This window comes from Notothenia rossii, assembly GCF_949606895.1.
Source record: "Notothenia rossii genome assembly, chromosome: 5".
NCBI lineage: Eukaryota > Metazoa > Chordata > Actinopteri > Perciformes > Nototheniidae > Notothenia > Notothenia rossii.
In genome coordinates, this window is record NC_136903.1 from 2,594,898 (window position 1) to 2,622,790 (window position 27,893).

General features: G+C 42.3%; 3 protein-coding genes across 5 annotated transcripts; all 3 read right to left on the minus strand.

Annotated features, from left to right (window-relative positions):
* Positions 1–921: 921 nt before the first annotated feature.
* On the minus strand, positions 922–5,364 carry LOC307040117 (zinc finger protein 862-like). 2 transcript variants are annotated; one of them, XM_079682684.1, is made up of 6 exons: positions 3,851–5,364; positions 3,480–3,706; positions 2,993–3,357; positions 2,458–2,854; positions 2,044–2,352; positions 922–1,930 (listed from the first exon to the last, which is right to left on the minus strand). In XM_079682684.1, the coding sequence occupies exons 1-6, from the start codon at positions 4,012–4,014 to the stop codon at positions 1,590–1,592; spliced, it is 1,803 nt and encodes a 600-aa protein (XP_079538810.1). In that variant the 5' UTR covers positions 4,015–5,364; the 3' UTR covers positions 922–1,589. The 2 variants fall into 2 exon arrangements, with proteins under 2 accessions (XP_079538810.1, XP_079538809.1); XM_079682683.1 differs by having other exon boundaries at positions 3,480–5,364.
* A 152-nt stretch (positions 5,365–5,516) lies between these two features.
* On the minus strand, positions 5,517–8,066 carry LOC307040118 (general transcription factor II-I repeat domain-containing protein 2-like). Of its 2 annotated transcripts, none has more exons than XM_079682686.1 (2): positions 6,010–8,066; positions 5,517–5,809 (listed from the first exon to the last, which is right to left on the minus strand). In XM_079682686.1, exon 1 carries the CDS (start codon positions 7,967–7,969, stop codon positions 6,029–6,031), a length of 1,941 nt encoding a protein of 646 aa, XP_079538812.1. In that variant the 5' UTR covers positions 7,970–8,066; the 3' UTR covers positions 5,517–5,809; positions 6,010–6,028. The 2 variants fall into 2 exon arrangements, with proteins under 2 accessions (XP_079538812.1, XP_079538811.1); XM_079682685.1 differs by having other exon boundaries at positions 6,006–8,066.
* A 5,236-nt stretch (positions 8,067–13,302) lies between these two features.
* Positions 13,303–27,498, minus strand: LOC307040119 (uncharacterized protein). The gene is made up of 2 exons (XM_079682687.1): positions 26,739–27,498; positions 13,303–15,310 (listed from the first exon to the last, which is right to left on the minus strand). Exons 1-2 carry the CDS (start codon positions 26,920–26,922, stop codon positions 13,674–13,676), a joined length of 1,821 nt encoding a protein of 606 aa, XP_079538813.1. The 5' UTR covers positions 26,923–27,498; the 3' UTR covers positions 13,303–13,673.
* Between the last annotated feature and the right edge of the window lie 395 nt (positions 27,499–27,893).

Here is a 27,893-nt window from a genome sequence, read left to right on the forward strand (position 1 = left end):
GAGTGTCGAGTACAGGCTCCATTTTTCAAAGAGGATAAAACTCTGGTTTTTGAGCCAAATGAGAACCCACAATGGCCTGAAGGATTAGAGTTTTGTGATACTCGTGTGTCCGTGAAGGCAGATACAGTCCCAAGAAGTATTGTTAGTGTGCAAAACACAACAAATCATGACATTACGATGGCAGCAAGAACTATTATTGGAACTGTACAGTCAGTCAGATCAGTTTATCCTGCAAACATATTTAAAATAGACCAAAAACCTGCTGCATCAATCCACCATGTCAACGCCCAGATCTCCAGTGAAAGCCCCCCTGTGCATGAGCAGTGGGATCCTCCTGTGGATTTGACTCACCTTGATGAACACCAGAGACAAATAGTCAGTCAGATGCTAAGAGAAGAATCAGACTCATTTTCCAAGTCTGATGACGACATAGGCTGTGTGGAAAACTTGCAAATGAAGATTTCACTACAAGATGCTGAGCCAGTGTCAAGAGCCTACCGCTCTGTTCCAAAACCCTTATACAAGGAGATGAAAGATTACTTACTGGACTTGATAGCACAAGGGTGGGTTGAAAAGTCCATGTCTTCCTACTCCTCTCCAATCGTCTGCGTAAGAAAAAAGGACGGAACTCTACGTTTATGTATTGACTACAGGGAGCTCAACAGGAAAACCCACTCAGATCGCCATCCCATCCCCAGAGTACAGGACATTATGGATAACCTGGGAGGAAACACACTCTTTTCACTGCTGGACCAGGGTAAGGCATACCACCAGCAGGGCTTGACATTAACTTTTTGAGCCACTTGTCCTTCGGACAAGTGGCTCAGCCATTTTACTTGTCCGAAGGCTAAACCCACTTGTCCGAAATTTACTTGTGAAAATAAAAGCCTATTAAAAAAAATGAATAAAACCGACAAGAGATTTGGACAATTAATATGATTTAATAACTTAATCAGGCACATTTTATAACATAAACAGTCTGGCATAAAACGCCATTCGATTGCATACCCAAAGTAATTAGCTATTTATAATACTTTATACTTATAGCACATGCATAAGATGGTCTCTTTTGAAAGGTAACATTCTGAAGTTTCTTACACAATAAAGAAAAATCACTTTGGGTGCTTATAAAAAATATCATGCTATGTAATCATGTTAAACATTTATGTTTAAAAATATCACTTTGAGTGCTAATGTAAAAGAGAAACAGGTTTGAACACACTGAAATAAAATAGTTGCTCCTTACTTTTGTGTTCTGAGAGGTAGGAGCTGGAAAACATAACGGTTCCATAGCCTGAAAACTTAATCATACAGGTCCAAAGTCTATAAAAATCCCATGGAAAATTTGTGTATTTTGTAATGTGTGTACCGCAATAATTCCAAAATGGCCTTCCGCTGCCATTCATTCAGAACGATTGAAAGGCGGCAAATTTCGGCTGCCTCCAAATGAGTTTACAAAACGAAATGAAAAATAAACGTTCTTCAAAAATGTATTGGTTGCACGGCAAAAAATGCAGTCCGGAGCCGGGCAAAGTGCTCACGCTGCTGCCCTGTGTTGAAAATAAGTCTTGTGCCATAATACTGATTGATCACTCCTCCAGCTCATCTTCACTCCCCATCAACACCAGCTCATCCTCCTCATCTCCCCTCTCTCTTGACGACCAGGGGTTAAACCCTGGTCTACGCCTGCGCAGGCTTGATGTCCACCATCGCTGGGCAGCTGAGGCTGCATCAAAGTCTTCCAGAGCGGGACCTTGGATGGAGATGAACATGAGCCTCTGGAGTTGAGCGGTGGTAAGGCTTGACCTCCAGTCGGTCTTGACTCGCTTCATTGTAGAGAAGCCACGTTCGCACACTGCAGTGGAGACCGGGAGAACCATATAGATCTCCATCAGATGACATAAGCAGCGGAACATGGCTCTCCTCTCCTCTGGGAATACAATGAGACAAAAATATATGAATTAATTTCCTTCAAGAAATTCTACTTTCTGCTTTTTTTTGGTAACTTTTAAAATACACACTTAACATTATACTGACACACACCTGATTGCAGGACACTGAGAAAAATGTCCCTCATTGGAACAGCTGACCGCCTGAGAGCGAAGCTCTTATACTGGGCATACTCGGCTATAACCTCCTCTGGTGTAATCCCTGCCTTGGCCAAGAGCTCCTTGTAAAATCCAGATAGGCTCTTCATTTCTTCCTGACCATGCTGAGTGAAGGTCTCTCTTGCCACAGCATCAGTGTGGTCATACTTGGGCCAGCAAGAGGGATCTAGTGCCCTGAACTTAGCTACTATGCTGTCTTGATGCAAGTCCTTCAGACGCTCATCCAAGTGACTGATGACTGCATCTGTATGAGAATAAATGCACAATCACTACACTGACTTTGACACCTTTTAATACACCAGACACTATATATATATATATTTTTTTTTTTATTTAAAAGGTGTCATACCTATCACTGCTGCCCTTTGTGGCTCAAGCGTGGAGGAAGAAGCCCTGTTCAGTTGGACACCCTTGTAGCATCCGGATCCATTGCTCTGCTCCACAAAGGTCTCCATGTACAGCCCCATTCTGGTCTTAAGGGAGGACAGGTTCCAGAAACACCTCTCCTGGCTCTCCACCGCCTCACACACTGTCACACTATCCTTTTGAAAAACCTTGGAAAGGGTGGCAAGGTGGTCAAGGACATCACAGAGGAAGTGGAGGAAGAGGACACTGCCGTAGTCCTTCAAATAGCTGGACACCTTCTTGGCCCTTCCTGTCACAGCAGCCGATGGTTTGGGCCGACGTTCGAGGCTTGCCATGTCCTCAAAGTGTGCCAGGATCACAGGAAAGCTATCACACAATACCTGAAATGGTTAAAAATATATATATATATATATAGTTTTAAAGTTATACTGACAACACGGTTTGTGAAAACAATTAAATAAATAAAATCTATAATATTAAATATGCCACAATACTGCACATGTAACCACTGCATCTACCTTGGCTGCACGGTGAACATAGGGCACCCAGCGGGCCCCATGTAGCGTGGTGGGCTTCAGTACCTTCTCCTCCATGGCCTCCGCAATCATCCGGAGCTCACGAAGTGCTTTTGGAGCATAATGGTACTGCTCATAGATGCTGCATAGGGTCGCCTGAAGCTGTTGCATCTTGGGGTTTTCTTTGATCGCAATGACCACGCCCAACTCCAGACGATGAGCGATGCAATGGATGGGTATGAGATGCGGGACTTGCTCTTTGAGGCGAGTAGCAACACCTGTCCTGCATCCAACATTGACTGCTGCACCATCACTCCCAAAGCCCACCAGACGCTCCCTCCAATCCACCAAGCCAGCCACACTAAAAGCTGAACAAAAGAAAAGACATCAGCATAGAGAACACAGAAGCAATAACTCCCAATACAGAAGCAATAATGAACTTATATGCTACAGTACCGTAAAAAAGGTTTGATAAAAAAACATTTCTCACCTGCATAAACAGCTTCCAGCACACCAGCTGCATTTGCATGCTTAACGTCCTCAATTTTCAAATATGAATTGATGGGACCCTCCGTGTCCATGTATCGAACGTACACCAACTCGTTCTCTAGGGTGGCTGTATCGGTGGCTCCATCAATCATAACTGAGAAGTATTTAGCCAATTTCAGCTTCTGCAGTAGTTTCTCCAGCTCCATTTCATAAATAATAACAACAAACCTGATGGGGGAGAGACAGCAATACAAATTGTTATGGTGTTGTTTTGGAAAGTCAGAATCAAAGCAAGACGAAAAACACTGAAATAATGCATCTTTGCTTGTTCTTTTTGACTGCCTATAAATGAACATTTTGTGAATATCATACCGTTCACAAGCCTTGTTGGACGCATAGCAGTTGGGAAGTTGTCCTCCCGTCCTGTTTATTAACCCATGTAGGGTTGTGAAGTGGGTGAAGGGCTGTTCTGTTCTGGCTACATAATAAGCAGCATGCATTATGTTGGTCATTTTAACCAACATTGTCTCCTCCATCCTGTGGAGCCCTGTGAGGACAGGTGGCAGTGGAGCATCAGGTCCCCTCTGTCTGGCTCTGTCTGCAGCTTCAGTAAGCTGGTGTCGCTTACTTAGAGCATGAGTTGACAAGGTGTCATATCGGAATGACCCGGTTCCTTTAAACAAGGACGAGGACCTGGATTTGAAAAATGGAAATGAATTAACATAATTGAACACACCCTACTGGACTATAATACGGGGATAATAATACGGGGATCCGTTACAGTCATTATTATCTGAATTTCATTGGCTACACAAACGGCCAATCATTTCCAGCGTCAGTCGGATTGATGATCTAATGTTTTACACACAACGATAACCATTTTTGCATAGCAGCAGCTTGCTCTAGCACAGTTATTAATGTCTCGAGTCGTGACCGTTAGCTTGTGAGAACGTTAGGAATAGTCTGCCTATACGTTTTACACTATAGTCAAATCAAATCACGAAAGACTTGATATCTGATCATCAACATAACCACTCCTTCCTCTGTCCACTCCAATAACACAACAAACGACCACCTAATAATAACGTCGACATCAATAATATCATAGAACACATTAAATAGCTTACGTTATCTAGATAATGTTATATAGCATTTTACACAACGTTTGTCAACTGTGAACGTCAGTCAGGATAACTAGCTAGACTACACAGTTCAGTTTATTTCGAATCTCATCATCTTCACACATCAGATAAATAGTCAATTATCTAACGTTAGCAAAAATAAAAGTTGTCACTTACGTGTCTGCAATGTCGGGCAAACTGCGGCAGGTTGAACAGTACATGATATGCTCTTCTCCTGCTTCTTCGGTGTACCGGAGCCAAGGAAACTTCTCGGTCCATGATGGAAGGAAGTTTCTTTTGCGTTTTGTTTCATAATCTAATTTGGAGGCAGCCGATTTTTCAGGATCTCGCCTAGGTCGCTTTCCTGGGGCTTGGTTTGCTTTTGGCGCCTGCAGCCAGGACATCTTGAACTCATTACTCACTGACTGGATATCGAGGATAGATGAGTCGCGAGCGTGACAGCGCATACACACCAGCCGCGCAAGCAGGCACTCGCGGGTTCGTGTTCACACCAATTTCCCGCGGGTCAAATATTTCTACCAATCACTGCAGTCATAATATTGACGTACAGGTACGGAGATTGCGACACTGCGAGACAGGCACTTCAGATGGAATAACGTTACTATTTCGTTTGGGTGATTTCCCCCCCCCCCCCAAAAATGCACTTGTCCGTTCGGACAAGTTAAACTGTATTATGCTTGTCCGACCATTTTTTTTACTTGTCCCGGACAATCGGACAAGCCTTAATGTCAAGCCCTGCACCAGGGTTTCATGGCCAAAGACAGTAGACACCTAACAGCCTTTGTGACCCCCTGGGGCCTTTATGAGTGGGTACGAATCCCGTTTGGACTCATGAATGCCCCTGCAGCATTCCAGCGCTGCATGGAAGAGTGCTTGGAGGGCTTAAGGCAGGGGTGTCCAAACTTTTTTCACTGAGGGCCACATACAGAAAAATATGCGAAAGGTTGGGCCACTCACTAAAGTTAAGGTATATCGCCTCACCTCTAGTGTATTAACAGTAATAAAAATCAATCAATCAAATGTAGGTAAATCATTCTTGATAATTTATTATACTTAAAGAAAAAACTTTATACATCACATCTTTCTATGTATGGGTTTTAATTCTTTTTACAAAAAGGGTTGGCAGCTCATTCTCAAAACTGCAGCCTCAGATTGCTTCTTTGTCAGGATGGGGACCCCCTTCACAGCCCTGTATAAAGAGGGAAAAATAACAGGACAAGGGAAAGGGTAGGCTTTATTTAACCTAGTTATGCAAATAATTTATTGCGGTTGTTAACACATCAGCTAATGTTTTTTAGAAAAATGTTATCAACTTTAATTGACTGAATTTATTAAGTAATTGGGCTTTTGAACACATGAATACTGTGTAATATATTTTAACTCACCTACAATGGGAACAGCGTTGCACTTAATGGGAGCAGTGATGCTGCGCTCTGGACTGAAGGATGGCTGAAAGGTCAGGAGTAAGTTTGGTGGTTGAGATGCGAAGGACATCACAGAGATGGCTGTCGGTCATTTTGGTTCTCAATCTGCTTTTGTTCAGAGTTAACAGAGAAAATGTTTGCTCGCATATGTATGTTGTGCCAAACAGACTCGTCATTCTTTTTGCGTGGCGTCGCATCAGAGGAAACTTGGCCTTTTCCAAGCTCTGGTAGAAGTCGGGTAGGGAGAGGAGCTGATGTTGATTCTTCAGAGAATCATCACACTGCATTTCGATGAGTTCTAATTGCAGACTCTCTTCCACTTCTTCTGCATCCATCAGGAAGGGAGTTGAGAACAGCTTGATTTCTTTCTCAATGACAGAAAAATCTTGGAAGCGCTGATTGAATTCTGTCATAAGAGTTGTGATCACAGACACATATTTCCCCTTTTTAGCAGAGAGGTCGGCCTTTGGATGAGCACATTTGATTTCGGACAGCGTAGGGAAGTGCGCAAGGTTGAAGTTGCGTAGTTGTGTTTCAAAAAGACGAAGCTTCGCACAGAATGCTTTCATGTGTGCATAAAGTTGTGGTACAAGCTGGTCTTTGCCTTGTAGGCTCTTGTTCAGTGAGTTAAGATGACCAGTAAGATCAACTAGAAAGGCCAGGTCTGCCAACCATAGAGGATCACTCAGTTCATGAAGAGGTCGGTCCTTCTCTTTCAAAAACTGGTCAATTTCTGATCTCAGGGAATAAAACCGCTTCAGCACGGAGCCGCGACTAAGCCAGCGCACATCACAATGATAGAGTACGTCCCCGTATTCAGCATCGACATCAGATAGGAAAGCTTGAAATTCTCTGTGGTAGAGCCCTCGTGCTCGAATTATGTTGACAGTTTTCACAACTGTGGTCATCAAATCGCCAAGCTGGACTGTCTTGGCACAGAGAGCTTCTTGGTGGATGATACAGTGCAATTTTACAGCCTCGCCTCCACTCTCTCGCACCTTGGCGCACACCATAGATGCCATTCCTTTGCGCTCGCCTGTCATAGCGGGAGCCCCGTCCGTTGCAACTCCACACAGCTTGTCCCATTTAAGTTGCATCTTGTTAATTGCACCTGACGCGGCTTCAAAAATGTCCTTACCCGTTGTTGTGCCCTTTAGACTCCGAAGATCAAGCAGCTCCTCCGTAATGCAAAAGTTATCGTCAACTCCCCGCAAAAAAATTAACAGTTGTGCGGTGTCTGTGGCATCTGTGCTTTCATCACATGCAATCGAGTAAAAATCAAAAGCACAAGCTTTATGTGACACTTGATTTTGTATGTTAGCTGACAAGTCTTCGATTCGCCGCACAATTGTGTTTCTGGACATGCTCACGTTGTTGAATTCCTGCATCTTTTCCGGGCACATTATTCCAGCGACTTTAATGAGGCACTGTTTAACGAAGTCACCGTCTGAGAAAGCTTTCCCGTGGCGCGCTATGAGTTGAGCTACCTCATAGCTAGCTATTGTAGCATTTTCTTGTGTTTTGTTAGCACGGTAAAAGTACTGTTGTTGAGCCTGCAGGTTAGCTACCATTTGCTTGACTTTCTCCTCTCGCTCAGCAGCAGTGTAGGACGTGAAGGTCGGATGCTTGGTTTCGTAGTGTCGTCGTACATTGTACTCTTTCATCACTGCAACCGTTTCATTGCAAATCAAACAGACACATTTCCCCCTGACTTCTTTGAAGAAATATTCATTTTCCCACTGTGTTTGAAATTTTCTGCATTCACTTGCTATCTTGCGTTTCTTTGGTTCTGCCATTTTGTCGTCGCGGATTTTTTTTATTTGAAACTTTTTTTTGTGGAGAAGCTGCATTAGGACTGCAGCTAGTGAGTAGCTCCACCTACTGGTCAAACTAAGAACTACAATACAGTCAAGTGCAAGTTTCATGTGTGGGCCACATTCTATTCTATTTTTATAATTTGCTGCGGGCCAATAAAAAATGGATCCCGGGCCGCAGTTGGCCCGCGGGCCGTACTTTGGACACCCCTGGCTTAAGGGATGAAATATGTGTGCCATATCTTGATGATGTTCTTGTGTTTAGCAGGACATTTGAGGATCATATCAATGCTGTCAGAAGGGTGCTGCAACGGCTGAGGGAGCATGGGATAAAACTAAAGCCCAGAAAGTGTGACCTGTTTAAAACACAAGTACGTTACCTTGGAAGAATTGTGTCTGCTGAGGGAAATAGAGTGGACCCTGCCGATACTGCTGCAGTAACGGCCCTGAAAAACAAACACCCAGGAACTATCGGTGAGTTAAGAGCAATAATGGGACTATTAAGTTATTACAGGCAGTATATCAAAGATTTTTCACGTATTGCCTGTCCCTTGTATGACCTGCTTAAAGCACCTACAGAAACTGAAATGCTGAAAAAAACGAAAACAAAAAGAAACAGTAGAGGAGTTTCATCCAACACACCCATCAAATGGACTGACATGCATCAGTTAATATTGGAACAGTTGATAGACTGTCTCTCGCAGCCTCCTGTTCTAGGTTTCCCAGAGTTTTCACAGCCATTTGTCCTCCATACCGATGCTTCCAACCAGGGATTGGGGGCAGTATTGTACCAAAAGCAAAATGGAAAGCTTCGTGTGATTGCTTATGGTTCACGTACTTTAACAACAGCAGAGAAAAATTACAATCTACACTCAGGCAAATTAGAGTTTCTTGCCCTCAAATGGGCAATCACAGAAAAATTCCGTGATTACCTATACTATGCACCATTCTTCACCGTCTACAGTGACAATAACCCACTTACATATGTACTGTCCACTGCCAAACTGAATGCAACAGGTTGTCGATGGGTAGCAGAACTGGCAGACTTCCATTTCATAATTAAATACCGTCCTGGTAAGGAAAACATTGATGCTGACAGTCTGTCCAGAATGCCTTTGGACGTGGAAGTATTCATGGATGAGTGTACAGAGGAAATGTCATATGATGTGATTGGAGCAGCTACACAAGCAGTGGAGAACCAGGATGAATCCAGTGTGTCATGGTCCATGGGTGTCTCATTAAGTTGTGCAGCATTAACTGTAGACGCATCCATCATTCCATTGACAATAGGACAGATCAAACATGACCAAAGAAATGATCCCAATGTTGGAGCAGTGATTCAGTACAAGCTGGCAGAAAAGAAGCCATCAGGCTCAGAACTCAAACAACTCAGTTCACAAATCTTATGTCTGCTAAGAGAGTGGGACAAGTTGGAGATGAATGAGAGTGGAGTGTTGTACAGGAAAACTTCAAACAGAACACAGCTTGTGCTTCCAGAAAAGCACAAAAGTACAGTATTAAAGGAGCTCCATGATGAAATGGGCCATCAAGGTGCAGACAGGACTACATCTTTGGTACGGGACCGGTTTTACTGGCCCTACATGCAACGAGAAATCAAAGATTATGTCATGAGGAGATGTGTGTGCCTCAAGCACAAGAAACCAAGCCGTCAGACAAGAGCGCCACTGACGAACATTGTCACCACTCAACCGTTTGAGCTTGTCTCAATTGATTTCTTGCACCTTGAAAAATGTAAGGGTGGTTATGAATATATTCTTGTAATTGTTGACCACTTTACACGTTTTGCCCAGGCCTACGCCACGACTTCCAAATCAGGAAAAACAGTTGCAGAAAAAATCTTTAACGACTATGTGCTGAGATTCGGCTTTCCGACAAGAATACACCATGATCAGGGTGGTGAATTTGAAAACCAATTGTTCACACAATTGAAAAAGTAAAGTGGAGTTGCTGGGTCGAGAACCACTCCCTACCACCCACAAGGAAACGGACAGGTCGAGCGGTTTAACCGAACATTACTCCAGATGTTAAAGACCCTCACAGAGAGACAAAAGACTAACTGGAAAGACTCACTAAATAAACTGATTTACTCCTACAACTGTACTCGTAGTGATGTAACAGGTTTCTCACCCTTCAACCTGTTGTACGGACGCTCTCCACGGTTGCCAGTTGATATGCTGTTCGACTTGACCGTGGAGCAAGGGGACAGTAATCATCATCGTTACATGGAAAAGTGGAGGCAGGGCCTGGAGGAGGCATACGAGATCACAAGAGAAAATGCTCACAAAGCTGCTATGAGAAGCAAGACACATTATGGCAGTAAGGTGAGAAGCTCAGTATTACAGCCTGGTGATCGTGTATTAATCAGGAACATGACACCTCGCGGTGGTCCTGGCAAACTGAGAAATCACTGGGAAGATGCTATTCACACAGTTGTGCGTCAAGTGAGTCAAGATATCCCTGTTTATGAACTCAGACCTGAGAGAGGGACAGGGAGATCAAGGGTTTTACATCGTAATCTTCTCCTCCCATCTGACAACCTGCCGCTGGAAACTCAAGTACAGCCACGTGCAAAGAGAAAGAGTGTGGAGAGAAATGAGGAAGCGGAGCAAACAGGGGAGGAGGAAGAGGATGATGAGTATTATCTAGCACCACTTAAGCAGCAATCAAATCCATGCCCACCTGAGACAGTGAATCCTGCGTGCACTAGTACACCTGTGGAGCTTGAATGCATACACTCTGAGGAAAACCTGTCAGCTGAGCCAGAGAAAGAACAAGAAATGGCACACGAAGTTGGGTACTTGCCGGAGGGGGAGGACAGCTACGTTGAGGATCTACCTGTGGAGAATGACAGCTACGTTGAAAACAGCTACGTTGAGGATCTACCTGTGGAGAATGCTGTCCCATCACCTGCTCAAAGTGACCCCAGTAGTAAGGAGCTTCAAGGGCATCGACGACAATGCAGACGACCAAAGGTCTTCACATATGATAGGCTTGGCTCACCAGCCTGCTACAACATAAAAGCACCACCTCTGCATACAAACTTAAAGGTGCCATGGACACACACTGTACCGCCATACCACTTTCAGCAGTACTATGGATATGAGGGTAGTGACATTGCACACCATTGAACTGAGTAAATGCACATACATTACACTCAAAGAACACATAAAAAGGAAAATGGACGGCAGAGGTCACATTCAAAGTGATTGTTGACATGAGATACATTTATGGGCTGTGTTTTCACACAATATATCATTACATGACACTGTTACAGTCAATCATATCTCACTCACCTGTTTTAAAGGAGTGTAGTTCACTTGGACATGCTGCACAGGCAGAACTGTTAACAAGGTAGCAACGGACTATGTTGAAACTATGTGTGACAAAGGAGGTCAAAATCAAATGTATGAAAAGAGTTCCAGACTGTAACATTGCACTTTATAGGTAAATGTACTAAACATGTTTAGCCTGAAATAATGCATATTCGAGACCGTTTCTTCTGGCCACATATGCAGCAAGAAGTAGAGCACTCACACACACAACATACATTCAGGGACTGTAAAAAACAAAAACAAACGGAGAGCTTGTGAACATATTTTTGTCATACAATGATGGACTTTCTACTAAGCCAAGGGCTTAAATGTGTAAATTGAGTGTGTGCACTTTTGCCAGACTGAACAGTGAGCGTGGTATGTGTTTAATAAATGTTATAGATGTTGCTGACATGTAGGCATAATATTGTGGATTAGAATGTCGGGACGACATCTGTTTTGAAGGGGAGTGTGTAATAGATATAAGTCATGGTTGATGACCTTCCGGGTCTGTCCAGCAGAGGGCGCGTGTTGCTTGCCGCGGGTGCATAATACATAAGACTTGAAGCAAGCTAACATCGTCTCTGTTTCCTTTGTCTTATATTTTCCCCATATTAGGTGAGTTCATCCGTGAGAAACGTTATATATGTAGACTGACTGTGTATAATATTAATGTGAATAGTGATAGTTGTTAGAGGTATTTTTGGAGGGTTTCTCTAGGTTCTGTAATTGTTGTAGCTGTGTATGCTAGCTTTGCGAGCGCCGTTAGCTATGCTAGCGCAGCTAGCTATGATAGTGTAGTTTAGCTCCAAGAAGGGGAGTTTGGGTGTTAATTTGGATATGTATGTTTGTACTGTGCATTTAAAAAGTGACATCTTGTGTGTTAAATTGGATGTATGTTTGCAGTACGCGCATTGTTAGTTGTTGTTTTATATCAAGAATCCATGTTCTGTATTATACAGCGTGCTATGTGTACCATGTTGTTGGCGGGCATAATACATAAGACTTGAAGCAAGCTAACATCGTCTCTGTTTCCTTTGTCTTATATTTTCCCCATATTAGGGGCATAACAGAAGCAGATTTTTCTTTTGGGATATTTTACAAATCACTCCCCTTTTAAACTCTATTCTTGTTATTTTTAACAACTTTTTTGTTACTGTCATATAGTATTTTATACCTGTTTTTCATTTAGTCTCTAATGTCTCATTAATAATTATAATGATCATATCAAGGTGTGCCTTAACCTCACTGAGCTGAGGTTATTTGAGCCTCTCAGGAGAGCTCTCTTCCACCTGGTTGTAGAAAAGCTCTTTAAATTCGTTAGCATAGCTAGCTAACCAGATGCTAATAACAACATATCGCCACTGTGCTTACAACTAAAGACACAGCCTCGCAAACACTGCGGCATGTGTATGGCTCCTTATGGGTACTGCAATATTTGAAGAGCTGGAGCGGCACAACACTCCTTTCAGACGAGACATAACCACGTGACGACACGTTTTGCTCGTGTTGTGTTCATGGAACCTGTCCTTGGCCAGGAAAAAGAGGCACTCGCTTGTTTAATTATTTTGCGATCTAGATTTCTTCTTCTCATTTGAAGTTGTCCGTCAGTCAGACGGACGGACTGACGGACCCCCCCACCCCCCCCCAAAACGAAAACTCTTCGGTTCTCCACGAATTACACAAGTCACCCAAATCAACGTTAAAAAGCGGGAGGCGCCGAAAAGCGACTAATTTGCATCACTGATATATATTTCCAAGAAGAGATTCATTTAAAAAGAGAGACTGCTCCACCAACGCTATTAATTTCTACATCCATCAAATTCAAAACCTAATTTCCTTAAGCGTGTAATGAATATAAGTTGTTGAATTGAGAAGTGATCATAAGAAAAGGACATGTGTCTTAAAGAGGCCCTATCATGCTTTTTGGGGTTTTCCCTCTCCTCTAGTGTATTCTATAGGTTTTAGTGCATGTAAATGGTTGCAAAGACTAAATAATATTTCCATTAACATAACTGTGTGTAATTACATTTCCATTATTCTTTGTACTGCTCTGTTGATTGAACTAACTAGTAAAGTAAAAGCGAAGTAAAAACAAGAAAACCATGAAGGTTGAATTTCTGTAATTCTTTATTTACACTCAACTCACACAGCATGTATAACCCAACACCATAGAGCGGTCCAGGGAAGACGTATTTTTGTAACAGAGAAGTGGAGAGGAAAGTGAGTGAAGAGAATAATTAGCGATACAGGGAGAGAAGCGGAGAGGAGAGTGAACAGGCGTGTTTGTGGCAGACAGGAAGAGACAAATAATTACACATGGCGCTCTCTAAGAAAACATGTTCAAAAAACCCATTGGCTCTGAGGTGAGGGAACAGGAAGTGGTAAAATGCTAACTCACTTCGGGGTTTTAGGACTCTACACTACACAACTCTATTAAACATATCTGCAGCATGAAAAACGTGAAAAACATCTCTGCAACTTCACTCTATGTTGCTTCTCTCACCAGCACACTTGTGTTTATTTAATTTGAACGCCCGAGTGAAATCTGTCTTGCAAACTGAGCAGCTGTATGGTTTCTCCTCGGCGTGGACAGTTGCGTGTTGTCTCAGATTGGACCTCAGGGAGAAGCCTTTCCCACAAACCGTACAACTGAATGGTTTCTGGCCGGTGTGGACAATTGAGTGTTGTGTCAGATTTGTCATTTGTGCAAAGTGTTTTCCACAAAGTGAACAACTGAATGGTTTCTCCCCCGTGTGGACAATCAAGTGTTTTTTCAGACTTGATTTGTGGGGGAAGGATTTACTACAAAGCGTACAACTGAACGGTTTCACCCCCGAGTGGACAATCAAGTGTTTTCTCAGATTTGATCTTTGGGTGAAGGATTTACTACAAAGCGTACAACTGAACGGTTTCTCCCCGGAGTGGACAATTGAGTGTTGTGTCAGATTGCCACGTGTTGCGAATGTTTTACTACATACTGAACAGCTGAATTCTTTCTCCCCTGTGTGGAGGTGGACGTGTTGATTCAGAATTGACTTGTATGTGAAACTTTTATCACAAACTGTGCAACTGAATGGTTTTTTCCCATCGTGGATAGTTGAGTGTTTTTTCAGATTCGACCTTTCTGCGAATCTTTTACCACAAACCTTACACTTGAATGGTTTCTCCCCTGTGTGGAGGACCAGGTGTGTTCTCAGATTGCCTACTGTTGCAAATGTTTTACTACAAACTGAGCAGCTGACTCGTCTCTCCCCAGTGTGGACACTATAGTGTCTATTCAGAATAGACTTGTATGCGAAACCTTTACCACAAACAGGACAACTGAATGGTTTCTCCCCTGTGTGGAGGATCAGGTGTGTTCTCAGATTGTCTCCTGTTGCGAATGTTTTACTACAAACTGAGCAGCTGACTCGTCTCTCCCCTGTGTGGACAGTATAGTGTCTATTCAGAATAGACTTGTATGTGAAACCTTTACCACAAACAGGACAACTGAATGGTTTCTCCCTTGAGTGGATTCTCATGTGCGACACCAACTCACTTCTCCTTTTAAATGTTTGTTGACAAACTGAGCAGCTTTGAGGTTTTGCTTCACAATGAACTTTGAGGTGTTTGGTCAAACCTGACCTTTTCACAGATATGAAATCACAGAAGGTGCAACTATAAAGTGTCTCTCCAGTGTGTTTCTGCAGATTCCCCTCATGCACAAAGCTTCTAGCACACCCATGTTCACCCTCAATGCCACTTCCGGGTACTTCATTGTCTTGCCGTTTCTCCCAATTTCTACTGTCTTCAGTCTCGTACTCAGAGTGTGAACTTGTGTATTGAGTAGCTGGTTGTAAAGGATCATCTGGATCTGATCCTTCACACTCCTCTTCATCAGTTTCTGTTTTCTCTACCTCTCGGTTATTCTCAGTCTTGATTTCATGAAGCGGTGAGGAGGACTGAGCCTTCTCTTCATCCTCTTCTTCAATCTTCACAGAAGTGAAAGGGAGGTAAGTATCAGCCACCTCCTGCTCTATCTGCAGACTGGACCAGAGTTCATCCTCTTCCTCTTTAATGTGGGGGGGCTCTGGGTCCTCCTCTACAACACTGAGGCTACACTCCTGCTGCTGGGTATCTGTGGAGATCAATGACATGAATGCAGACGTGTTAGATGACTCCAATTTCATGTTAACACTCAATCATTTATTATCAATTTAATGAGAAATCCCCCCACTGTGTGTACTAGGGGTGGTGGAAATAATCGATACAGCATAGTATCGCAATACTTTGTGTGGCGATATTGTATCAATACACGGATGCCAAGTATCGATATGTTTTCATATAAACTGTAGCATATCCCTCTGAAAGATGGTCGTATATAAAACAGGAAGTTACGTTAATACATGTATACAATTGCAAGGAAAGTAACAAAAACAAGGCCATCTCCTTTTCAGGTTCAAAGAACACAAATCCGGTTACTTAAATAAACTATTCATATTGCAAATACATGTTTTAACCAGGAAGGGAAGACGGACATGGATATGAGCCATGAGATTTGCAATATCGCATCGTATACTTAGCATACCGTAGAATTACAATACTATCGTATCGTGTCTTAAGTATCTCGATAGTATCGTATCGTGGGAAGCCTGGTGATTCCCAGCCCTAGTGTCTACTCTTATATAACCAATAGATATAAATGTGTTTGTGAACATGGTTCAAAACATGGTCGGAGAGAGGGTCTGCAAAACAAATATATGAATGCAAACATCGGGACATGTTCTCTGATCTGATAAAGAGGAATACGCCTCATAAGAACTTTTCTGCATCAGGTCCTGTGTTGAAAATGTCTGTATCAACAAATGTGTCTGTGTTTACAACAATAGGAAACCATGGAAGACCAAGGAGGTCCAGAACCTTTCCCCCTTCAGTTTAACTCCAACGCATCTTGAGATACATCGTTTTTAATATGCTGAAAGAACGTAATCCGTCAGACAACCATAGACGGACAATTTTGTCCCCACCACTTTTTAAAAGCACAACTTATAAATGTTCTGAGAAAGAGCGTGCACAAAGAAATGTAATAAACAAAAACACTGGTTTAGTGTCAAGATGTTAATAAACTTTAAAAATGTTAAAAAAAAAAAAAATTGATCCCGCTTTGCAGCTTTAAAAAAAAAAAAAAAGCCTCCTTACTCTACTGACTCTCAAATGACTCAGAAACATGCAGGAATGTTGTTTGGCCCGTTTCCTTAAGTAAACGTTGTCTTTTTGCTTTGTGTTATTGTGAAAGATAACAAGAATGCGTACTTGACATGTTAAAAAATAATCCCCCAGACCCCTGCAGGGCTTTGGTTTGTAAACATAGTTTTCACAACATGTGCGTGTGCATTTGCATCACTGTGGAGAACGGGCGTGATCAAGCAGGGCTTGACATTAAGGGCTGCCCAATGGCCCGGGGCCATCTAGTATTTAGCTCGGGCAATGAAGCCTCACCTGCTGGTTGCCCGATCGGGCAATCTATTATGCCAGCAGCTCACGGATCCAGTAATGAGTGACCCGACAGTAAAACTAAACATCTATAACTAGTTACGGTAGTTTGAGAGGTAATTAAAAGCTACGTGTGATATTCTAACCTGAAGTGTGTGTTTTGTCCGCTCACCGCTGCATGTGATCATGCAGCGCTGCGTGTCGACTCGTCAGCAGCAGCTGATCTCTCTCTCCCGTCAGATTAGACTTCACCTGCGTTTATGTCCATATCAATCAGATGCAGCTAGTTCTAGCTAATGATATGACTACCTGCTTATTAAAAGACACCTAAACAATAAGTGTCGCTATGCAACTGGGTGAGGCCACAAAGTATAGCGCAGCATTATGCATTTATTTAAATGCCCACCGGAACCCCGAGGCATTACCAACAGATCAACGCACAATCAACCCATACAGGACATCTCTTTCTCCACATTAAGTGTTAGACATTAGAATTGACTATTCTTGTCTGTCACATACTCTTCTTGTCTGTCACATAAGTGGCGCAACTGAAGCGGTATTGTGCTAAAGGGAAATTATTTTGACCGAAGAGATTTAGATTTGCCGGCCAACGGGAACTCTGACGTCGCCATTTTGTATGCTTCGCGGATGCGCTCGGCTCCTCTCGACTGCTGCTCGGGTCTGCTCGGTCAGCGTCCGGGGGAGGAGGCATTTGTTCGACCAACTTACAGTAGATAACATTACAAACATTTTTAACAGGGGCCATAATAGTGTAAATAATGTTTGTTTTGGCAGTTACAACTGAATGTAATGTTTTCTACTTTTTTTACTTTAGTGTCTTGACCAACAACTTAAGTATTTCTTATAGCTATGCAGGACATGCAAGAGAGCAAACACAAACAAGAACAAACAAACAAGTGAAATGAAGAATAAAATTGAAATTGTACAATATAATATTGTGCTGGTTCATCTTATAATTCAGTCTAGAGAATGCACCAGACAGCATCTAAGACCTGCAAAAATCTAAATATTCTAGGGGGAGGCCCCCCAAACCCGTCGTGGCATTTCGTCCCCACGCATTTTTCAGGGCAATCTCTGGTGGGCTCAGGGCCATCTGTAAATTAGCTTAGATGGCCAACAGGGCCATCTCCCAAAATCCTTAATGTCATGCACTGTCAAGACTCTATAAGAAAGACAGAGATCATTCGCCACACATTTATATAATGGTTCCTACCAAACCGTCTGAAGTCTGACTGTGAATCCTCTCTACACAGCAGGTGCTGCCAGATAATAGTAACGACATTACTGTGTACCAAAAAAAGGGTGGCGCGCAATATAGTTTGATTTAAAAGAAGTGTCCCAACCACTTTTGAAAACAAAGAGGTTGGATGCAGAAGTAATATATACTAATATATAGAATATGTACACAAGTATGAATAACCAAATACCATACAAATATAAAAATAAATCTCAACACCGATTGGATAGATATCAGTATACGTTACAATAATATAAACATAACCAATAACTATTAAACACAACTTTATTATAACAAAACATCAACTTTTTACTGTTATTTTACTGTCATATTATTTCATATATATGTCATTCATTATTCTCCTTTCACAGTGTTTTATTATCCTATTCGTATACATAGGCCTGTCACGATAAGAAATTAATTGACTTATCGTACGATAAATCAAAATGAACTCGATAGTCTAGCTGGATTTCTAACAAACAATAACACATTGCTCACAGAGCCATGCTTTGCCTATTTCCTCTCTAATGATCACCTGACACACCCATCTGATGATGTCATCCTGATTCTTAAAGGGACCACGACTAGGCACAATAGGCACACAAAGAATAGCCCACAAAATGCAAACAAGAGTAAACTTAGCTGTAACAGAACAAACAGAGATGGTCAAACTGAAGTAGAGACGTGGCAGAAATCCTACGATGAAGCGGGACAGTGAAGTGTTCTCCGTGAGAGGGCGATCAAGAAAAGAGAGCGAGCGTTGAGGGAGTTTACAGATGAAAAGACACAGAAAGACAGAAGCACAACAAGTATAATTAGTAAGGGTGTACCTGTTCAAAAACATTTTGGTTCGGTGCGTACCTCGGTTTTTAAGTCACGGTTCGGTACGTTTTCGGTACAGCAGAAAAGATCACCACAAAACACAGGGCTCGACATTTTAAATGGCCCGCTGGCCCGGAAGCACTATTTACACCCCGGGCCAGCATAACGTATTTTCCACTTGCCCGCTCGGGCCACTAAAAATATTGCTTTAAAAAAAAAGAATTGTCCTGTGGTATTGGTATTTTGACTTGCAATTTAGTTAAATTGTTTCGTTTATTAACGCTACAACATAGCGTTTCGTGAGGCTGTTGTCGTTGTTGGGTGAAAAGTAAACAGCTGTTTGCTGCAGAGCCAGCGCGAGCAGGCTCCCGTTTGCCCGTGAGCGCCCGGCAAAAAACAATCTTCAAATAAAAGAAAGTCACCGGAGGAGTGAAAGGAGTGACAGGGAGCATGAGAAGAAGAGGGAGAGAAAGTTTCAGCCAGCTTGATCGATGGAATTGTTTTCTAATGGTGCAGTGACGCGTCCTAAAACCCTTTTATAATCTATCGATTAGATTTATGATTATAAAATGATAAAAGTAGTGTAGACATGTGGATATTATCCGGCTGAACAAAACGTGCATTTATCAAACAGGTTTGTTTTCCACAGACCTTATTTCCAGCTATTTTCCAAAACCCTATGGAGAAATCCCATTGCTTTTTTGTCGAGGGAACCAGCAGCTTACTTCCTGGTTTTAGGATGCGTCACTGCACCTCTCAATATGATGCCAATATAAACAAGGTCTTCTGCCGACCTATGCTGACAAGTAAGTGAAGAGTAGAAAATATAAAGGTATTGGCTATAGGGAAATCTTATATATATAAATCTATAGGGAAGGTTCTAATCTAATCTAATACATAGCCATTACATTTCTAACTCCTGATGACAGGAAGACAGAAAGTTCATTATACAAATAATAATACTCATAATAGCAGATTTTTTTTAGCAATGACCACAATATCATTATTTTAATAAACTGAGGAAAGTGAGGAAGAACTGATGATTCAAATGTTGTGGAACAAGTAGTAATGTAGTTAGTGCATAAATTACTATTGCAACAAATGTGTTAATTTTCTTCATTATAAGTCGATTTTTTTTGGACGAATGCTCCGGGCCAGCGGTTACAATGGTGGGGCCAGTGATAATACAATTACACCGGCCCGGAGAGCCAGTGGCATTTTACCCTTAATGTCTACCCCTGAAACATAAAATAAATATATATCAGGGGTGTAACGGTTCACAAACATTTCGGTTCGGTACGTACCTCGGTTTTTAGGTCACGGTTCGGTTCGGTACGTTTTCAGTACAGCAGAAACAATTATCACAAAACATAACATATGTTTTTGTTTTTTTTAATTATTATTAAACTGTGAATAATGTATTCACTCAAATAAATACAAAATATAATAAAATAAACATTAAGGTGTAGCATTTCGATGAACCTAAATAATCTGTATTTGAACTTTACTGTACTAGTACTCACAAAACAAACTATTAGTTTTGGGTTTTTAATTATTATTAAACTGTGAATATTCACTCAAATACAGTACTGTACTAGTACCTAAGCAGCCAGTTTGACATTAGGACTTGCTTGTCATTGTATTTTCATGTTTGTTTAAAGAAAGATGAACTTGTCCACATTGCTTGCTGAAAGGTCAGATCTGCTGGCACTAACAATGTCTCCTGCTGTGGAGAACACCCTCTCGAGGGACAGAGGTAGCAGATACAGCCAGGTAGCGCTTTGCTAACATGGCAACATAAGGATATTTGGCGTTTGTAATAGCTTTGGCTCGGTCTGAACTTGTTGCGAGTGGTGGAGGCTTAAATGCTAGCGGGAGTTGGGTTTGCACTTCAGTCTGTTTTCTTTTGGTACCGGTGATATTCACGTTCGGGTGATGCCTTTTCAAATGAGTGTGCAAGTTTGATGTATTGTCAGCCGCGTAACCAATTTTAGTTGAACAATGCCGACAACAGCTTTGGTTCGGTCCACCTGTCTTTGTCCGTCATCCTTGTACGTAACTGCGAAACCAAATTGTTCCCAAACCGGAGACTTCAATGATGCTGGAGGATTTTAGAGCTCAACTTTATATGCGTTAGCCATTTCCTCAAATTACTGACTTATTTTTGAACGTATCCCTGTGACCAGCTCTCATAGTATGCCTCTCGTCCAATGAAATGACTTGGTCGCTCTATGACGCGTTGAACCCAATGTGAGCAAATGACTCTGAATGCTGAGACGCAGCACCGGAGATTACTTCCAAAAAAGTTGTTCACGTTCTCTATTTTTTACGTTTAACGTTATATTTGTTTGGTACACACGTGTACCAAACCGAAGGGCCCGTACCGAATAATTTTGGTACGGGTACGTATACCACTACACCCCTAATAATTAGGTGTTTTTTTGTAAATAAACGACGGTGTCAAGACGAAGTAAAGTCCCCTGGTTTGTCCCCTAGTCTAACTGCCATGAGAAAATTCAAAATCAATTTTCCAAAATCCGACACTAGATGTGGTCTTAACAGCATATTTAAAAAACGGGGAAAGATTGACCCGGGAATTGGCCACCAAAGCCAGGCGGGCATTTGGTATGATCACCATAACCATATAAGGCCGGACTCAGAGGGCTTTCCTTTGCTTCCAGCCGTCAGATTGTAAACAAAGTCACGTGACTGGGGGCAGATGAAAGCGCTGACTTGGTGTGTTTCCCATAGCGAGACGCTACAATACCAATTGTGGGCTCATCATGTTTATTCGGCCACAACAGAAAAGAAAAAAAAACCTCTCACTCTCTCCAGAGGGGCAGGTTAGACAAAAATTGCAAACAGGCCGTTGCCCGGGCAACATTAGCCCGTACCTGTGCATGTCCCTGGTTTTCACTATAAGGAAAAAAAGAATTTTGGGACGGACACTATAATTTACAGTCTTTTACTATGTTCAATCTGAATTTTCTTTAAAATAAAAAACATCTATATTGATTCTGACTTTTCTACAGCTCACAGGTTTATCATTACTTTGAGAACAAAGATTATTAATTTAACCCTTTTAGAAGTGAAGATAGGGTCATTTGTTCTGGGAATGTCATTTTCGAGCCTGAGACCTGAAAAACAGGCTCAGGATTTAACAGATTAATAGGGCCTGGGGATTTCAATTTTGACGGGGTGATTCTATTTTAACCGCCGCCGACAGGGGGCGAAAGAGACGAGTGAGCGATACAGAGAGAGAAACACAGAAGAAGAGATGAGAGCGCGGCAGAGAGAAGCGGAGAGGAAAGTGAGTGAAGAGAATAATTAGCGATACAGGGAGAGAAGACGTAGAGGAGAGTGAACAGGCATGTTAGCGGCAGACAGGGAGAGACAAATAATTACACATGGCGCTCTCCAAGAAGAGGAAAGTGGACAGAGAGAACAGAGCTTTTAACTCCGAGTGGACTCATTCATGTTTATCCTGCCCACTGGGAGCTCAGAGCCAGTGTGTCTCATTTGTTCAGAGACCGCGCTCATTAAAAGTGCCAAAACGCCACTATGAAACAAAACACAAAGTGTTTGACCAAACATTCCCTCTCAAGTCAGAACTGAGAGCCCAATATGATCAGTCGACCAGGATCAAAATCAAAACTAAATATTGTTCCAGGCAGTGCTTGAATTGGGCCGGTACTCACCGGTACGCAGTACCGGCACTTCTGATTTTTACCCTTGTAGTACCGGCACTTCTTACTGAGTACCGGCACCTTGCCGGTACTCCGGTACTCAGTAAAATGCCGGTACTCAGCCGCCGGCAGCCGGCGGCACGTCATGATGCATGTCAACAAATTTGCCGGTGACATCTCATGACGCATCTCATGACGCATCTCTGACGCACCGCCGCGATAGACTAGAGCAGAAAATACATCACATAACGACGACGTTAGCATTTCAAAAATGTTAACGTGGCTTAATAGTGCGAAAAGACAGCGGTTGTCGCCGGACAAGGACCCGACTGCAAATACAGAAAATGCTGTGCCTGTGTCTGAAATTGTGCCTTCTCTCGTCGACCCTCCTGCTCCAAGTTCAGTAGCACTAGCTCCAACAGAGCCTTCTCTCCCGCTAACGTTAGCTGCTGCTGGCGTAACTACCACCAACAACACCGGGCAAAGCGATGCACCTGACTGCTGGACAAGGGACCAGGTGGACTATTTTTGCAAGATCAATGAATGGCTCATTGTTAAAGACAAAAAGCTGGGATGTCGGATATGTAAAGAGGTGAAATATTTGGGAAAACACACTGGACAAGGACTGAAACTCTCGATTGAATGGGGTGAGTGTGCAGTGTCTCATTTTGGTAGTGAGAAGTGCAAACAACAAGCTAGCCTGAGAAAAAAAATCAAAGAACACAAAGAATCACAAGCCCATGTAAAAGCTGCTGACATACTTCAGTCTGCTTCACGTGAAGCAATTCAAAAGCAAGTGCAGTCTATGCATAGATCAGAATACGAGACCACTATCAGAGTTTTTCGAACGGCATATAAAATTGGAAAGCATAGCCGGCCATTCACGGACATGCCAATTGATTTGAACTTGCAGAAACTGAACGGGCTGAACGTGGGCAGGGTTTTGCACTCTAATAAAACCTGCGGTGAAATCATCGACCACATAGCAGATGAGCTGAAGACAAAAATGGCCAAAGACATTATAGAAAACAAAAGAAAACTGTGTTTTGGTCGATGAATCTACCACTATTAGTGGTAAAACTGTGCTTGTTGTGTGTCTACGCTCAGCATTAGCTGATGCTGAGCCCGAAACGTTTTTTTGGGAGCTGATCGAGTTGGATGGAACAACTGCTGATGACATCACAAAGGCTTTAATGGAGTGTCTTGGAAGACATTTTAGCGAGGACTTTTTAGGTCAGTGTTTAGTTTCTTTTGCATGTGATGGGGCTTCAGTAATGCTAGGGAAGAGAACAGGCGTTGCTACCCAGTTGTGTAGTAAATTCCCAAGCCTGTTTGTGTGGCACTGCTCAAATCATCGACTAGAGCTGGCAGTTGGGGATGTGGTCAAGGAGGTCTCAGGGGTCAATCATTTTCAAATATTTTTTGATAAACTCTACTCTTTGTTTCATGCCTCCCCCAAAAATCAGAGGCAGTTAGCGCAGTGTGCACAAGCAGTCGGACAGCGTCTCCTGGTGATCGGGCGTGTTTTGTCCATCCGCTGGGTAGCTTCAAGTGAAAGGAGCATCAGAGCAGTCTGGGAAAACTACAGAGTGCTTCATGATCACTTTTCAAATGCTGCAAACGACATGAGCAGGGATTCCAGAGACAGAGCAAAGTACAAGGGCCTTGATGATGTGCTCACATCTGCACCGTTTGTCAGCAATCTGGGACTGATGTATGATGCGCTCACAGAGCTCAGCGACCTCTCTCGGCAACTCCAAAAAAGAGAGATGACACTGCCTACAGCAGATAGGCTCCTAACTCAAGAAATACGAGTTTTTGAATCCATGGTCTCCATGCCTGGCCCACATATGACTACAGTTCATAGAGCTCTAGCTGAGAAATATTTCAAGGGTGTTGCCCTGCATGAGAATGGCAGGCTTGTACAGATTCATGCAGGTCAGTTTTTCCGCAGTATGGTAGAGAATCTGAGACACAGAATGACTTCCACAACCTCCTCTCATGTCAGCACAAGAGAAAGCCCATTACATGGCCGGGAGGCCCGGGACAATCAGCTAATACATGACATAAAAGTTCTCCATCCTGGTAGTTGGCCTGAAGAGGAGTTAGACATACAGTATGGAGACGCAGAGGTGCTACGTTTGTGCGAACTGCTGAAAGTGGACAGAAGAGAGACTGTTCAGGGCTTTCGTGAATACAAGGAAATCAGGGCATCCCGTACGCCTGCTGCCATGGAGCCTCTACTAAAAGCAGTCCGAACCATCGCTGTGAGTGTGAGCGGGCATTCAGCAGCATGAATGATATCCTTACTGCAAAAAGGAATGCTCTCTCTGTCAGCCGACTGTCCAGTCTGGTTTTTATCAAATGCAATGGACCACCGCTAGGACAGTTCAATCCAGAAAAGTATGTGAGGTCGTGGCTGGCAAAGGGAAGGAGAAGTGCTGATGAAAGAGCCTGTCCAGCTTCAGCCCCTGATACTGCTGTCCCCAAGGCCTTCTGGAGCCTTTTTTAACAATGTGAGTATGAAACAATACATAATAATATTGAAATAGTAGATATAATGAACACATACAGTATATAATGTTTCTCTCTCTCTCTGTCTCTCTGTCTCTCTCTCTCTCTCTCTCTCTCTCTCAGTTCTCCATACAAAGTGCTACGTCTACATCCCATAGACCAACGTCTGGATTCCCCTGTGTCCTCCCTGGCAGCTCCATTGATTCCCTCTCTCCTTTCCTGCTGAAAGATGGTGAGTGTACTCAGGGACGAGGAGTCATTTAACCAGCCGCCAGTAGGAGTCAGGCTTTAGTTTATTTTATATCCATAAAGAAAAAGTTAATCTGCTTACAGTTGTGTTTCATATGGATGTTGAGAGGTATCCATATATCTCTTCATTTTGCTCTCAAAGTGCACCAGATTGATGCATCTAACCTCAATATTTAAAAAAAAATGTTATAAAATGTTATAAAAATAGCAGTTCTTTTTTGGCACCCTGAGTCATTTTGTTTAAGTACAGTGAGCCTTTCTAAAATATACAGTAAAGAGACAAACCCACCAGCATTATAGGATATACAATGATTTTGAGCCAAATACTTGTTTTTGGGCTGTATAAATAAATTGACTTGAAACAGTTGCTGATTTAGAGCACTGGCACCTTTTTTATTCCAATTCAAGCACTGGTTCCAGGGCAGACTAACCGAGGCTAACCAATGAGCACATGCATGTGTGAATGAGAATGGCCCTGACACCATTTCAGCCCAGAATTACAAACTCCTGGCAGGACAAGCTCCAGCTCAATTCTCGTACTGAATTTTAAAAAAAGTGAGTGAGGGACTGCAATATAAGAGGGAAAGAAAGAGAAACTTTAAAACTGTTCAATTGTTATGATGTGTGTAAAGACTGATATTGTTCTATAATCGTCTGAAACTGTTAAATCATGATGTGAAACGGTTAACAAAGAAAAAGGGAAACTCAAGCTGCTGCTACACTTTATTTTATTTATCAAAAAGTAAGCACTTTTAAGATGCACATATTTTCAAAATCTATTTTATTTATAAATGCAGCCAGAGGAACATTACACATATCCACAGTATATCTGTATCGTTCAATGTTAATTGACAATAAATATATATATATTTTTTTTAATTGTACTTTCTTTATTTGATTGGCAGTCAGTTGTTGATTACATGCAGACGTTGATAAAGCTACAGGCTACCTCACTATATATCACACTAATTCATGAAGCAAGTTAGACATTTTGATGTTCCGGACCTTTGCATGTGGAGACTTTCTCTAACTGGACCTCGTTGAATTTTAGTTGAATACCCCTGTACTAGAGTGTATGAATACTCTGTTACAGTAAAAGTCCATCAAAAATATAGTGAAAGTAGCGACAGTAAAAGTAGTCATTGTGCAGATTGGTCCATTTCAGAATAATAAATATGATATGTTTTATAATGATTGATCATTAAAGTGTTCTCAAAGCTGGTAAAGGTGCAGCTAGTTTGAATGACTTTGTATACTGCAGGGTAGCTTGTGGATTTACTCCAGGTGGAACTAAAGTCTGATTTAACACTTGATTATATTTCACATCATTCATCCACATCTGTAAAGTAAGGGATTAAATACATGTAGTGGAGTAAAAGTACACCATTTACCTCTGAACTGTAGTGGAGTAGAAGTACAAAGCAGCATAAAAAGGAAAGTGTTTCAAGTATTTACAAGTATCTCAAAATGGTACTTAAGTATATTACTTGAGTAAATGTACTTAGTTACTTCCCACGTCTGAAAAACAATAACACTTGACAAACCTGTTCTTTGTAGCCGGACTTCTGGGTTCAAAAGGGCGTCCAGTAGCTTCTGTTGTCGTTGATTCTCCTTTAAAGTTGACTCCAGTTCCTCTGCTATCGTCCTCTCAAACAGCTGGAATATCTCCTCAGCAGCTGCAGTGAGCCGCTCGTTGACAAATGCTCTCAGCGTTTCAACTTTAGACATGTTTTTATCAAATCACAGCAACTTTTCCTCCAGTGACTGCTGTGTTGCTAGGCTACGTTCCCGTCCGTCTCGAGCTAGAAAGCTAACATCCTTAGCTTCGTGGGGGATATATTCCAGACGTTTCTTAAGCAATAAACACCGCAAATTCCATTCAGATAGGTGTTTTGACGGTTTTCCCCCCTGACAAATGATAACGATTGGTCTCTGCAATGAACGCTGTGTAGTCAAGTTCCGTCACCGTCTATGTGGAGCTAGCGCGGTAAGCTAACCTCCGCTAGCATTCTTAACTCCATGGATTTTTGCCCAATTCCAAACCGCCACCTACACGCTACCCCTCCGTTTGCGTGTTCTCGCAACATTAAGTGCTGTTCCAAACCAACGAGTGATGAGGGGGAGTGGGTTATAACCTATAGTTATAACGTATAGTACCCTTCAACAGCGAGTCTTCATCACCTGTTGCTCCCGTGGATTTGCTCCACCTGAAAGGACTCGCCGCTGGGTGTGTCCGTTAGGAAACAAGCTGCTTACAAATAGTTCCTTGCAAACAGAGAAAGCTTTGGAAGAAACTCCTCTCTCCCTCCCCCTCCCCCCCCCCCCCCCCCCTCTCTCTCTCTCTCTCTCTCTCTCTTCTCTCTCTCTCTCTCTCTCTCTCTCTCTCTCTCTCTCTCTCTCTCTCTCTCTCTCTCTCTCTCTCTCTCGACAAACATTCTAAATTAATAACTACAATTAAAATAAAACTCCAAAAATCTTTAATTTAGTTGTTAGCCTGATGTTTATAAGCTTCTCAGTTTTTACAACAGTCTGTAAATATACACAACTTTATAATAAAATGCACACATTTACCTTTTTCTTGACTAAACACGATCCTAAGTTTAAAAAATCTGAGGTTTCCATTAAGTTATTAACATTGACTACAATTTCAGATAAGAAAGCAACACATTTGAAATAATATGGAATGTAACAGTTTACAG

Bases quoted from the DNA above. Each gene is read 5' to 3' on its own strand.
- LOC307040117 (XM_079682683.1), bottom strand. From the start codon at position 4,014: ATGGAGGAGACAATGTTGGTTAAAATGACCAACATAATGCATGCTGCT. The intron at 3,358-3,479 runs GTGAGAAATGTT...TCTTTTGTTCAG, and splicing joins GCTGGAAGCTGTTTATGCAG to CTTTTAGTGTGGCTGGCTTG. The intron at 1,931-2,043 runs GTGTGTGTCAGT...TTGTATTCCCAG, and splicing joins TCTCAGTGTCCTGCAATCAG to AGGAGAGGAGAGCCATGTTC.
- LOC307040118 (XM_079682686.1), bottom strand. From the start codon at position 7,969: ATGAAACTTGCACTTGACTGTATTGTAGTTCTTAGTTTGACCAGTAGG.
- LOC307040119 (XM_079682687.1), bottom strand. From the start codon at position 26,922: ATGTCTAAAGTTGAAACGCTGAGAGCATTTGTCAACGAGCGGCTCACT. The intron at 15,311-26,738 runs GTTTGTCAAGTG...TGATCTCCACAG, and splicing joins AGTCCGGCTACAAAGAACAG to ATACCCAGCAGCAGGAGTGT.